The sequence below is a fragment of the Xenopus tropicalis genome, chromosome 4 (genome assembly GCF_000004195.4).
Source record: "Xenopus tropicalis strain Nigerian chromosome 4, UCB_Xtro_10.0, whole genome shotgun sequence".
Classification (NCBI taxonomy): Eukaryota; Metazoa; Chordata; class Amphibia; order Anura; family Pipidae; genus Xenopus; species Xenopus tropicalis.
This window is the reverse complement of record NC_030680.2, coordinates 142272269-142285731: the sequence shown is the minus strand read 5'-3', so window position 1 is coordinate 142285731 and position 13463 is coordinate 142272269. Positions and strand designations below refer to the sequence as shown.

Sequence of the window (13463 nt, the reverse complement as noted above, 5' to 3'; positions counted from 1 at the left end):
CGCGCGACAAAATAATAGCCGTGGGCGACGAAACAATAGCTGCGCGACAAAATAATAGCCGCGGGCGACAAATTTTTTTTGTTGCACGACATTTTCGCTGTTTCGCGAATTTTTCGCCGTTTCGCGGATCTTTTTAAAGATTCGGCAATTTTTTGGCGAAGCGAAACGGAACAGATTCGCTCATCACTAGTTCTAAGCCTTAGAACACTTCTTCTATCCGCCGAGCGCAGGCATCGCATCCGGCATCCTTGGGACCCACCCTACCTTGCTCCGCAGCATCCGCGGCCAAACATATTGTATGGCTCTCACGGAATTACATTTTAAAATATGTGTTGTTTATGGCTCTCTCAGCCAAAAAGGTTCCCGACCCCTGCTCTAGGGCCAACACATACACACAAATCCCACTGCAAAGTCCATGTTGTGTTGCCAAAAGCTGACCAACCGCAATTTTCTTTAAGTACCGCCTGCCCCAAGTAGGTGTTAATATTCTCACAGACTAATGCGATATTTAGCACGTTTAACGCTTCATATGTGTTTGTGAATCATGCGTTATTATTATTTCTATTCGCTAATTAACACAATGCAATAGAAATAACTGCGTTTTTTAGCACATGCGATATGCGTCGGAACATACATACAGTACATACAGTATAATGTTAGAAAAAAACAGATTCCGTAGCTAAAAACGTACTTTAATACATACCCAAAAAAGATAAATGTAAACATAGCCCAGAAAGCAAAATCAGTTTCAACAACAAATTGCCATAAAGATCTGTCTGAACGCTCAAAGAAAGTGGCATTTATACAGAAGGATCGACCGAACACAACGGATGCAGCAAACTATATGGAAAATATTTCAAGTAACGTTCCTTTCTCTCCCCTAATGACGAACTCGTTCAGTGCAATCCTTGGAAAAGCAATGAGAGTGATGGACAGAAAAGAAACGCATTATTATTTTTAATTGGCCACCGTAGCGGATAGGAGTCTAAAAACGAGGCATGAGAACCATTAGAGCGAGTGAGAAATGAGTCTACAACTCAAGCTATTTTGTTTCATCACTATCAACAGCAAAAATATGAAGTAAAAGAAGGAGGGGGGGAAAGTCTTTGCTTATTTACATTTATTTGGTTTTAGGCCAAAGTCCGACTGTAAGTATTGCAAATTAGGAACATTATATCATCCTTGTCCATCATTTTGTCAGCACGGGATTGGATACTCAGAGTCTAGTACGTTGGTCTCTCATTAAAGTCTGCGTCCATCAAATTCGGAAACATTGAATTAAGTTTGTTTTTCCCCTTGAGAAACTGGAACTTATATCACTGAGCATGTCCATCAGGATAGGCTTATATATCCCAATAGGTCACTTTTCAAGTTAGCAGGAAAATGAAATATCCTCAGGAAACACAAGAGAAGATTTATAAAGTCTTAAATTCCAGAGTTTCTCTAATCTGGCAAAAAGTGATTGAAAGCAAATCCTAATATCGATGTGATGATAATCTTCAGCAATCTGATCTTCTACTGCAATGAAGTTCTCATCTGCTACCGTGTTACCTGCAAAAGAACAAGGGAGGGAAAGAATAAGAATTAGTGCCATAGGGGAATGGATGAATGGATAACAGGGTTATGTTCAGAAACACAGTTGGAACAGACTCTACTTTGATGTCTGGTTCTCCCGGCACCATTCATCTCAGTAGGGAAAAGAAAGTGTAAGCTAAAAGTCAAGAGAAAGTCTGCACCGTCTATATCAGAGATCCCCAACCAGTAGCTCGGGGGCAACATGCTGCTCCCCAACCCCTTGAAAGTTTTGGTTGAATAAAAACAAGATTTCCTACCAAATAAAGCCCCTGTAAGCCGATAGTGTGCATAGAGGCTGCCTAATAGCCAATCACAGCCCTTATATGGCTCCTCCATGAACTTTTATGGTGCTTGTGTTGCTCCCCAAGTCTTTCTTACATTTGACTGTGGCTCACTAGTAAGAAAGGTTGGGGATCCCTGCTCTATACCATAAATATTATCAGCTAACCTCCTGAATACCTCTTGGCAGGGTATTGTTACTCTACATAGCTGTCGCATACCCTGCACATTGGCCAAAATGTTTGCCCCTCTAGGGTTCCTAGGGTTCCAGTCCACCGACAGATCAGACTCACAACACTAGATACAACTCAAGCTCTTTTCATCTTTTTATCTTTCCATCATTATTATATCAAGGCTTGAGAAGGGACAGGACTAGATAAGAATAAACAAGGAGTGTTTGGGGAATGTACTTTAGGGGAAATTACTTCATGATTCCTTATGTAGAACGAAAGATGCCCTATAAAGATCCGGACTCTGTTGCACTAAAACGTGTAACAACAATGGCAAAATCACCTTTCACCAAACCATCAATGTTTTCTGCTTTGGTGTCTTTTTTTGCTGCATGTATATTCTTTCCAAATATTATAGTACCAATCTGAAACTATGTGAGAATTCCCTCATTCATCAATTCAGAAACAATACAAGGTGGCAAGGCTGGCAAGGAGTGTTTAGCTTAAGGGTGAGGAGATTGGAAAATGAAAAGAACACAATGACGGCACACTCATTATTCCATGTACAAATTGGTCAGTAAGAACACCATCGAAGGATGCTTTGTAAGCAATAATAACCCCACAAAGCAACATTTCTGGTTGGTCAGTGGGGTCAGTGACCCCAGTATAGGCTATTCTACAATGTAACTTCTACTTCTAAGTTGACATGAAGATAAACTATTCTTTTAAAGGGCGCCTATCAAAATAATGTTTCCCCCATCCAAGGTGCTGGCTTACTGGGCCTATATTCCAGATTCCAAATAGTATTTTTAGAGAGAAACCCCACCCCCATCATGTGATGTGCCTCCCAGAGGAAGCAGAGCCCAAGGTCATTGGGTGGGGAAAGACTTCTCTATAGTTGTTAGAAATCCCCTCCCTCAGCCATTCTATTACCTACCCCAGTGTGAATGGGCAGCTGGTTGAAAGGTGGGTCAGGTCGGGGCTATTGTGTGTGTTGTTGGTACACCTGGAGCTGACTCCTGGGGTGGGTGGCCATGTTGGGGCCTGGGTATAATGAGTAAGTGTCCCAGGTTGGTCAGTATGCACAGGCACGTCACCCAGGTTTTCACATCATATCCAAGTGCATATTAAGAAAGCTCATTGTGTGCCCCAATATGGCCGCCTGTACCACGATGGGCTCCCTGAGTGTTGGGGCAGCACCCAATGGAAGGATTCTTCAAAAAATACTTTTGTTTTCCCCATTTGGTGGTAGGTGCCCTTTAAGTCAAGCAGAGGACTTGACTAGTGATGAGCGAATCTGTCCCGTTATGCTTCGCCATAAAATTCACGAAACGACAAGAAAATTCGTGAAACGCATTTCGCACGTGATTTTTTTTGTCACCCGCGTCTTTTTTGTCACCCGCGTATATTTTTTGTCGTCCGCGTTTTTTGACGCGACCACTGCCTTTTTTTATGCAACCGCGCCCAATTTGACGCGCAACAAAAAATTTCTGCTCAACGAATTTTTTTGCACTCATTTTCCCGGAAGTTTTTCGAAAATATTCGCCAATGGCAAAATGCGGAAATTCGCTGCGAATCCATGCTTGGCAAAAAAATTCGCTCATCTCTAGACTTGAATTGAACACAGTCAAGAACACAGTCAATAGACGGTTCCTTCCGCATACGCCATATAACAAAGTCGGTTAATAATATCTGAATTCTCTGCTCTCGAGGGACGTTGGAAATAATGTGATTTATGGAAATGTCAGGTTACAGGTTGATGAAGATGGACTTCAGTTTCAGATACATCATGAACTTTTCCAAAAAAAACTCATCTGGAAACTTTGCAGGAAGTGATAGGAAATGAAGATACCCCTGCTCACTTATTATGCATTAAACTATTTTATTGCCTGAATATCGAGGCGCTCGGGCCGTTTCCCATAACTACGAGGCGTGCCGTTAGAAAAAGATGGAACAGACACTGGATCTGGTCGTATCAAATAGTGAGCATTTTTTTTCATGTGCATTTACAATGAAAGAGAGAAAAAAAAACCTAAAACGCACGCGGAATTTTAAAAGTAGCATTGCCGTAAGGAAAATGCTCACCGTGCAGCTTTCTCCGAAATCTCGTTATTAAAATAGGTTTATATTGTTTTCTTTTTTGTGTGTGTAACTGGGAGAGAAGGAGGCTTTACATCATCCCAAATTCATTAGATTGTTTGCGATGTCAAATACAATTTGAATTATTATCGGTGATCACATACACGGCGCTTAAGAAAGACCAAGGAGGCAGTGAAAACGCATAATTTACGGATGCATTTGAATTTCCCTACACGCCAATGCGACGCAGAGCTGGCAGAACGCAGAGAAAGATACGTACGGAGGGGAGCCATATTTGTATTACAAAGGAACGTGTTTCTGGTTTCTAGGAGTTATAGGTGAACAAAGTAATGTGTTCTAGTTGAGAACTTGACTGGCTCCATGAAAATTGTTCATTAGCTCATAAGTTCCATTATTTTCTTTTGAATTCCGTGACTTATTGTCTCACTTTGGGGAGGTTATGCTGTTCTAAACCCTTATTATTCTCCCATGGCAGCAGTTTGCGTCATGGCCGCCAGTAAACAACAGGTTTACTAACATGTGAATTGTAAGATACAGGTTCCACAGTAGAAACTATTTAAGGCTAGCAGCATCATATATCATGCTGGTGACCAACACTTGGGTTCCAGGAACGGGCACCTCTGTAACGGACTATTGGGGAACAGGCACCTCTGTAATGGACTATTGGGGAACAGGCACCTCTGTAATGGACTATTGGGGAACGGGCACCTCTGTAATGGACTATTGGGGAACAGGCACTTCTGTTATGGACTATTGGGGAACAGGCACCTCTGTAGCGGACTATTGGGGAACAGGCACTTCTGTTATGGACTATTGGGGAACAGGCACCTCTGTAACGGACTATTGGGGAACAGGCACCTCTGTAATGGACTATTGGGGAACAGGCACCTCTGTAATGGACTATTGGGGAACAGGCACTTCTGTTATGGACTATTGGGGAACAGGCACCTCTGTAACGGACTATTGGGGAACAGGCACCTCTGTAATGGACTATTGGGGAACAGGCACCTCTGTAGCGGACTATTGGGGAACAGGCACCTCTGTAATGGACTATTGGGGAACAGGCACCTCTGTAGCGGACTATTGGGGAACAGGCACCTCTGTAGGGATGTAGCGAACCTCAAAAAAAAAGTTCGCGAACCTGTTTGCGAACTTCCGCCGAAAATTGCGAATATTCGCGAACTTTGCGAACCCCATAGACTTCAATGGGAAGGCGGACTTTAAAACCTAGAAAAGCCATTTCTGGCCAGAAAACTGATTTTAAAGTTGTTTAAAGGGTGCCACGACCTGGACAGTGGCATGCAGGAGGGGGATCAAGGGCAAAAATTTCTCTGAAAAATTGACCCACGCTGTTTTTCGAAATGATCGGTAATTTTGCGACTTTTTCGTAATTTCCGGCGCTTTCGTAAAGTTATCGTAAGTTTTGCGACTTTTTCGGAGCATTCGTAACGCTATCGTAAGTTTTGCGACTTTTTTGGAGCATTCGTAACGCTATCGTAAGTTTTGCGACTTTTTCGGAGCATTCGTAACGTTATCGTAAGTTTTGCGACTTTTTCGGAGCATTCGTAACGTTATCGTAAGTTTTGCGACTTTTTCGGAGCATTCGTAACGTTATCGTAAGTTTTGCGACTTTTTCGGAGCATTCATAACGTTATCGTAAGTTTTGCGATTTTTTCGGTGCCGGCGAACCCAAATTGCGAACATCACGAAAAGTTCTCGAATTTGCGGACTTGCGAACACCCGATGTTCGCGCGAATTAGTTTGCCGGCGAACAGTTCGCTACATCTCTACACCTCTGTAACGGACTATTGGGGAACAGGCACTTCTGTTATGGACTATTGGGGAACAGGCACCTCTGTAATGGACTATTGGGGAACAGGCACCTCTGTAATGGACTATTGGGGAACAGGCACTTCTGTTATGGACTATTGGGGAACAGGCACCTCTTTTATGGACTATTGGGGAACAGGCACCTCTGTAATGGACTATTGGGGAACGGGCACCTCTGTAATGGACTATTGGGGAACGGGCACCTCTGTAATGGACTATTGATGAACGGGCACCTCTGTAATGGACTATTGGGGAATGGGCACCTCTGTAATGGACTATTGATGAACGGGCACCTCTGTAATGGACAATTGGGGAACGGGCACCTCTGTAATGGACTATTGATGAACGGGCACCTCTGTAATGGACTATTGATGAACGGGCACCTCTGTAATGGACTATTGGGGAACGGGCACCTCTGTAATGGACTATTGATGAACGGGCACCTCTGTAATGGACTATTGGGGAACGGGCACCTCTGTAATGGACTATTGGGGAACAGGCACCTCTGTAAAGGACTATTGGGGAACGGGCACCTCTGTAATGGACTATTGATGAACGGGCACCTTTGTAATGGACTATTGGGGAACGGGCACCTCTGTAATGGACTATTGGGGAACGGGCACCTCTGTAATGGACTATTGGGGAACAGGCACCTCTGTAATGGACTATTGTGGAACGGGCACCTCTGTAATGGACTATTGGGGAACGGGCACCTCTGTAATGGACTATTGGGGAACAGGCACCTCTGTAAAGGACTATTGGGGAACGGGCACCTCTGTAATGGACTATTGATGAACGGGCACCTTTGTAATGGACTATTGGGGAACAGGCAACTCTGTAACGGAATATTGGGGAACAGGCACCTCTGTAACGGAATATTGGGGAACAGGCACCTCTGTAACGGACTATTGAGGAACAGGCACCTCTGTAATGGACTATTGGGGAACAGGCACCTCTGTAATGGACTATTGGGGAACAGGCACCTCTGTAACGGACTATTGAGGAACAGGCACCTCTGTAACGGACTATTGGGGAACAGGCACTTCTGTTATGGACTATTGGGGAACAGGCACCTCTGTAATGGACTATTGGGGAACAGGCACCTCTGTAATAGACTATTGGGAACAGGCACCTCTGTAACGGACTATTGGGGAACAGGCACCTCTGTAACGGACTATTGGGGAACAGGCACCTCTGTAACGGACTATTGGGGAACAGGCACCTCTGTAATGGACTATTGGGGAACAGGCACCTCTGTAATGGACTATTGGGGAACAGGCACCTCTGTAATGGACTATTGGGGAACAGGCACCTCTGTAATGGACTATTGGGGAACAGGCACCTCTGTAACGGACTATTGGGGAACAGGCACCTCTGTAATGGACTATTGGGGAATGGGCACCTCTGTAATGGACTATTGGGGAACGGGCACCTCTGTAATGGACTATTGATGAAGGGGCACCTCTGTAATGGACTATTGGGGAACGGGCACCTCTGTAATGGACTATTGATGAACGGGCACCTCTGTAATGGACTATTGGGGAACGGGCACCTCTGTAATGGACTATTGATGAACGGGCACCTCTGTAATGGACTATTGATGAACGGGCACCTCTGTAATGGACTATTGGGGAACAGGCACTTCTGTTATGGACTATTGGGGAACAGGCACCTCTGTAACGGACTATTGGGGAACAGGCACCTCTGTAATGGACTATTTAGGAACAGGCACCTCTGTAACGGACTATTGGGGAACAGGCACCTCTGTAATGGACTATTGGGGAACAGGCACCTCTGTAACGGACTATTGGGGAACACTACTTGGTACAGGAAAGACTTGTGAGCTAGCTGGCAAGATAATCTACGGATGCATTTGAATTTCCCTACACGCCAATGCGACGCAGAGCTGGCAGAACGCAGAGAAAGATACGTACGGAGGGGAGCCATATTTGTATTACAAAGGAACGGAGACAGGAAATGAAAACCACTTGACCCGTTGGGTCTGCCCATTCATCTAGTTTCTAGAAGGTGAACAAACTAATATAACTAATAACTGGCTCCATGAAAATTGTTCATTAGCTCATAAGTTTCATTATTTTCTATTGAATTCCGTGACTTATTGTCTCACTTTGGGGAGGTTATGCTGTTCTAAACCCTCATTATTCTTCACGGCCGCCAATGGTTCCTGAACAATCAACAACAGGTCGGACTGGGGGAGGGGTGTAGGGCCCACCAGGGCTGCCTCCCCAGTAACCTCACATCCCCAAAGGCCCCCACCACAGATTCCACACCCCTCCTAGGGGCCCCCAGAGTCCGTCTAACCCCCTCCCCCAAGAGCACATAGATAATGCATAGGATTGGCATGTCAGGGGGAGCGCCAGAAGGGATCGGGTATGGGCTGGCGGGGTCCACTGGGCTTTTCCTGGTGCCCTGCCGGGCCAGTCCGACCCTGGTCAGGCTCTCTGGTCAGCCCTGCGTGCCATGTATTTTATTATACTGCTAGTGCAAATTGCCCAAAAAAAGGGCAGACCCCCCCCCCATCCCATGCAACGTATTGCAATAAGGTGCCCTTCCACACTTGCCTTGGTCGTTTTTATTTTGTTTCCGCTGCTGCAGGACCAGCCTGTGAGATCAGGCAACACTTTGCACTCTTCCCCTTCCATACAGGGATTCATGTGACACCACCACTTCTGGATCACGATAGAAGCTGGAAAAACAAACACAAGTTTATATGTTACTATTTAACACAGAAAACAGAATATGGTTAACAATAAATTACTTGTTCAGAATAAAATGATAAAAAAAATGGGTAAAACCCCTATAATTATTAAATAGCAGGGATAGGCCTGCCTATAGCGAAGCCATTCAGGCGTTGCCTTAGTACAGTGGGAAATTACAAGACACATCCTGTTGTTATACAGAATAATTACTAGTTTAAAGACGCGCTCCGGCGTATGGAAATGACGGCCTAGCACCGCCAATGACATGCACTACTGTAATTTTATTAGAGCAGAAATCGCTCTGGTTTTACATACACACGAGTGTTGCACAGAAAGCGCTTTCATTTATTCCTCTCCCTCTGTAAATTAGTTACAATAAGGAGAACCACGGCCTTCCGTCAGTTTCCCACTTGTTTGCTCCGTCGCGTGTCATTAAAAACCGACTGCGCGTAACGCGGTGTTAATGTGCGGTAGGTACAAGATTGAAATTAATTGGACTGAAGCTGATTTAGGATATACTTTATATAATGACTGTTAGTATCTGTCTATTTATTTATATATATAACACAGACACACAACACAGAAACCCCTAATATCCCTATCCCTGTAATCTGTTCCTTCAAAAAGTAGGAATAAATCCCATTTTTATAGGCTGAAATCCAGCTGCAAAACAGTTCTTCTCTTTCTGCATCATTTGAAATCCTGGCAGGGGAGGAGGGACTAAAACACTGATGTTACAGATTGTAACAACTTCTCCCCAGCTTACAGACAGCATGCAGGAACTACATAACCCACAATGCATTGCACTGGGATGTGGGCAGGGAATTGTGGGATTGGGAGGAGGCAGGCTGAAGGCAGGCTGAGGGACAGGCGACTACTGTTACAGTTTATTTGAGTCACAAAGTAGTCAGCCAATCAGCAGGGGAACAGGGGGCGGGGCTTAAGGAATTGTTCCAAACCAGATTATTACATTAAACATCATGAAAAGGCTGCGTATTCTTGAATTGATGTATATTGCAAAGTTGCCCAACTTATTAGTTTTTATCAGCTAAACTTTAGTTCTCCTTTAAAAAGACAGTGCCGACCTATTCAGATCACTTATTCCAGATTATGGTTTAACTGGTATAGAGAGAGGCTGAAGCAATTCAAAAGCAGTCAGTATATAGCTAATAAAGGTAAAACCAATCCTAGCCCAATAACCCCTACCTTTATTAAAGAGCCAGACCTAGACAGATATACAAACTAAAACCCAAGTTCACAACCCGGATTTATCTACTTGTATTTATATATAATACTGGAAGTGTCATTTCACATGCAGAATTGCCATATTGTCCAGTAATTGAAAGTTTTGCGTTCCATAAATGTTTGCATCAAACCATCCAAACTGAATTACAATTATTCCCAATACGGAGAACTAATATTGGACACCCCCTAAGGTTTCCGGCTGCTGAAATCTAACCCCTTTATGTAATAAAAGCAACCAGTAAGACATTTGCTTTTAAACAGGTGACCAGTAAATGCTTCCTGCTGATTGGTTGCTATGGGTATCTGCTCCTGGGCAAACTTAGTGTTTTTTATTACATTATCCCAGTGTTTTTCAACCTTTTTTGGGCAAAGGCACACTTGTTTCATGAAAAAGATCACGAGGCACACCACCATTAGAAAATGTTAAAAAATTTAACTCTGTGCCCAGCAGCAGTGCCCCCCTAGTACACTGGTGCCAAGAGCAGTGCCCCCCTAGTACACTGGTGCCCAGCAGCAGTGCCCCCCTAGTACATTGGTGCCAAGAGCAGTGCCCCCCTAGTACATTGGTGCCCAGCAGCAGTGCCCCCCTAGTACATTGGTGCCAAGAGCAGTGCCCCCCTAGTACATTGGTGCCCAGCAGCAGTGCCCCCCTAGTACATTGGTGCCAAGAGCAGTGCCCCCCTAGTACATTGGTGCCCAGCAGCAGTGCCCCCCTAGTACATTGGTGCCAAGAGCAGTGCCCCCCTAGTACATTGGTGCCCAGCAGCAGTGCCCCCATAAGTCAGTGTGCCCCGTGGCCCCCCCTAATACATTGGTGCCCAGCAGCATTTTACTTCTGCTCTTCGGCGGCTTCAGCAGCATCTTCCCCTCACGCGCGCCGCCTCTGCACTTCTGCCTACACGCGACCGCACTCAGGCCCTTTTATAACGTTGCGCCCCGTGCGTACTGACGTCACCCGTACACACGGGGCGCAACCAATGACAGGGCCCGGATTTTTTTTTGAAAATAAAATTGCGGCCCTGCCTACGGCACACCAGGAACAGTGGTTGAAAAACACTGTATTATCCCATAAAACCTTGATCTGATTGGCTGATGTCTTTATTAGTGGAGGCCCTGGAAGTTCTTTCCACCTCAATGTATTAACCACTTCCAATGCATTCCCTTTGCAGCCTCATTAGATCAACACCACACAATTGTCCAATCAAGCGGCTGTATTAGTCAGGCTCTCCCTGTTTGATGAGCTTGATTATTAATCACTTCCGTTGTGATCTAGACCTGCCCCTGCCCTTATCCTATACTTTTTGGCATCCATTATAATTTCTGACTCTCTTTAACCTGCCCCGGCCGCTGACCTATCTCATCATGAGCTGCTACAATATCTTTGATGCACAGTTCCGGGCTACAGAATAGGAATAACCTTTGTTCCCAACATAAGGGTTCATTTAAGAACAAAGGTGCTAAATTGCACAAGTGGAGTTGCCAATCAGCCCTTTGATTTCCAACCAATTGGCTGATTGCTGCACCTACTGTTGATAAGTCTCGAGCAACTGGACTTGCTGAGTTCCTTTAGACCCGTCACTGCTAGATCCTGTATATCATGACCTGGATGAATAAATGCCTTCATAGGCATACATGCTGATTGGTTGCTATTGGTAACCCCACTTGTGCAATTTAGCACCTATATTCGTAAATCAGCCCTGACAGATATTAACCCTTCCGACTCTCATTTTACAGTTGCTTCCATGGCTGGTCTCTTGGTTGTAACGGACATATTGACTCAGAATGCAATGCTAGTGGGTAGGGAGAGGAGTCAGGGAAAGCAGCAAATTGTCTCCATTCTAAAGGAAATCTGAGGCAGGTTAAGAAGCAGTCGCTGTATGTACAATGGAAATAACATCTGGCGGATACATGTGGGTATCTAAAGCTGGCCATACACGTGGCGATCTCACGATGTTTCGTACGACCGTCGGTCGCACGAAACATCGTCAGATCCGCCACACACCATTCAGGGCTGAATCGGCAGGTAAGGAGGTAGAAACAATAGGATTTCTACCTCCTTCTGCCGATTCAGCTCTGAAGGGAGAATTTTGGTCAGGAGCCTTCTATGGCGCCCGATCAAAATTTTCTAACTTGGCCGATCGGCGAGCCGACCGATTTCAGCAGCTTCCTGCGATATCGGTCGGCTCGCTGACATGCCATACACGCACCGATTATCGTACGAAACGAGGTTTCGTACGATAATATCGGTGCGTGTATGGCCACCTTAAGGCTGTGTTTATATATTAGTAGATACAATGAGCGGTAGGAGGAGAGGATTATGAGCATCGCTAATTAGTTTAGATTGAACCTCCCAAGGGTACTCGACTCTCATAGTGAACTGTCTTGACTAATGGAAAGGCAACGTTTGGAACTCCCAGGAAATATGATGAACCTTATTGTGGGAGCAGGGCACCCAGCTTTGCCCGACAGGACCCAAGAGCCAGGGTTGGTGACAGTGGGTGAGCCACTAGGACACCGTGCTGCAGGGAGTAAAAGCTCCATCAATTCTAGGGGCAGTTAGAGGCGCCATTGGGCTAAAGATATAATAGTTATTAAGAGTTTATTTCTGCGGAACAAGTGTTCTGTTTGTTAGTTGACAGAGAGGCAGACAATACACAACAATGTAACAGTTGAATTTGGGTTCTTTTGCACAAAAGGACACCATATGGATAAGGCAATGCTTTTTGACTGCATCAGAACAGCTTCTGGCCGGTCCTTTGTGTAGCGACTTTAAGATCCATAAAAACTCCACTGACACAAAGGGTCCGATACCCAAAGGCGCTGACACCCAAAGGAACAAACCAAGGGATAAACTGCTCACCGCTATACATTACAATGGATTTATTGTCATATACACGGCCATGTCACCCACTGCCAGTTCTTAGGTGGAAGCCCAAGACTCCCCGCGTTGTATTGTGCATGTCAATATGTTCTCTTAGCAGCTAAATTATTAACAAAAACCATAAAGCAAAATTTAATGCCATAACATTGAATTGTTTCTTGGCTTCTACATCAGTCAATGTAATGTATTTCAATGAGAAACACACTTTATGTTGTTGGATTAGATTACAGGGGTCCCCAACCTTGAGCCACAACTCGGGAGCCACAGTCAAATGTAAAAAGACTTGGAGAGCAACACAAGCACCATAAAAGTTAATGGAGGAGCCAAATAAGGGCTGTAATTGGCTATTAGGGGCCTCTATGCACCCTATCAGCTTACAGGGGGCTTTATTTGGTAGGAAATCTTGTTTTTATTCAACCAAAACTTGCCCCCAAGTCAGGAATTCAAAAATAACTCCCTGGTTTGGGGGCACTGAGAGCAACACCCAAGGGGTTGGGGAGCAACATGTTGCCCTGAGCCACTGGTTGGGGATCACTGGATTAGAACATTAGTTGTGTAGCGTTGGGTCCAACTTTATTCCCATCTCATTGATAAACAGGCAATTGCATCTGACTGCGATGTCTCATCCTACTATTAGCAGAAAATCGCTCCAGCCCGGGGTAT

At 44.9% G+C, this 13463-nt stretch overlaps 1 protein-coding gene across 1 annotated transcript in view; it reads right to left on the bottom strand.

Moving 5' to 3' along the window:
* Positions 1–673: 673 nt before the first annotated feature.
* The window catches only part of tafa4 (TAFA chemokine like family member 4), a 132604-nt gene continuing 119814 nt past the window's right edge, over positions 674–13463 (bottom strand). The window contains exons 5-6 of the mRNA XM_002940513.5: positions 8537–8661; positions 674–1551 (exon numbers count right to left, since the gene is read on the bottom strand). Of these exons, the coding sequence (XP_002940559.2) occupies positions 1540–1551; positions 8537–8661 (137 nt within the window). The 3' untranslated portion in view covers positions 674–1539. The remainder of the gene's footprint in view (positions 1552–8536; positions 8662–13463) is intronic.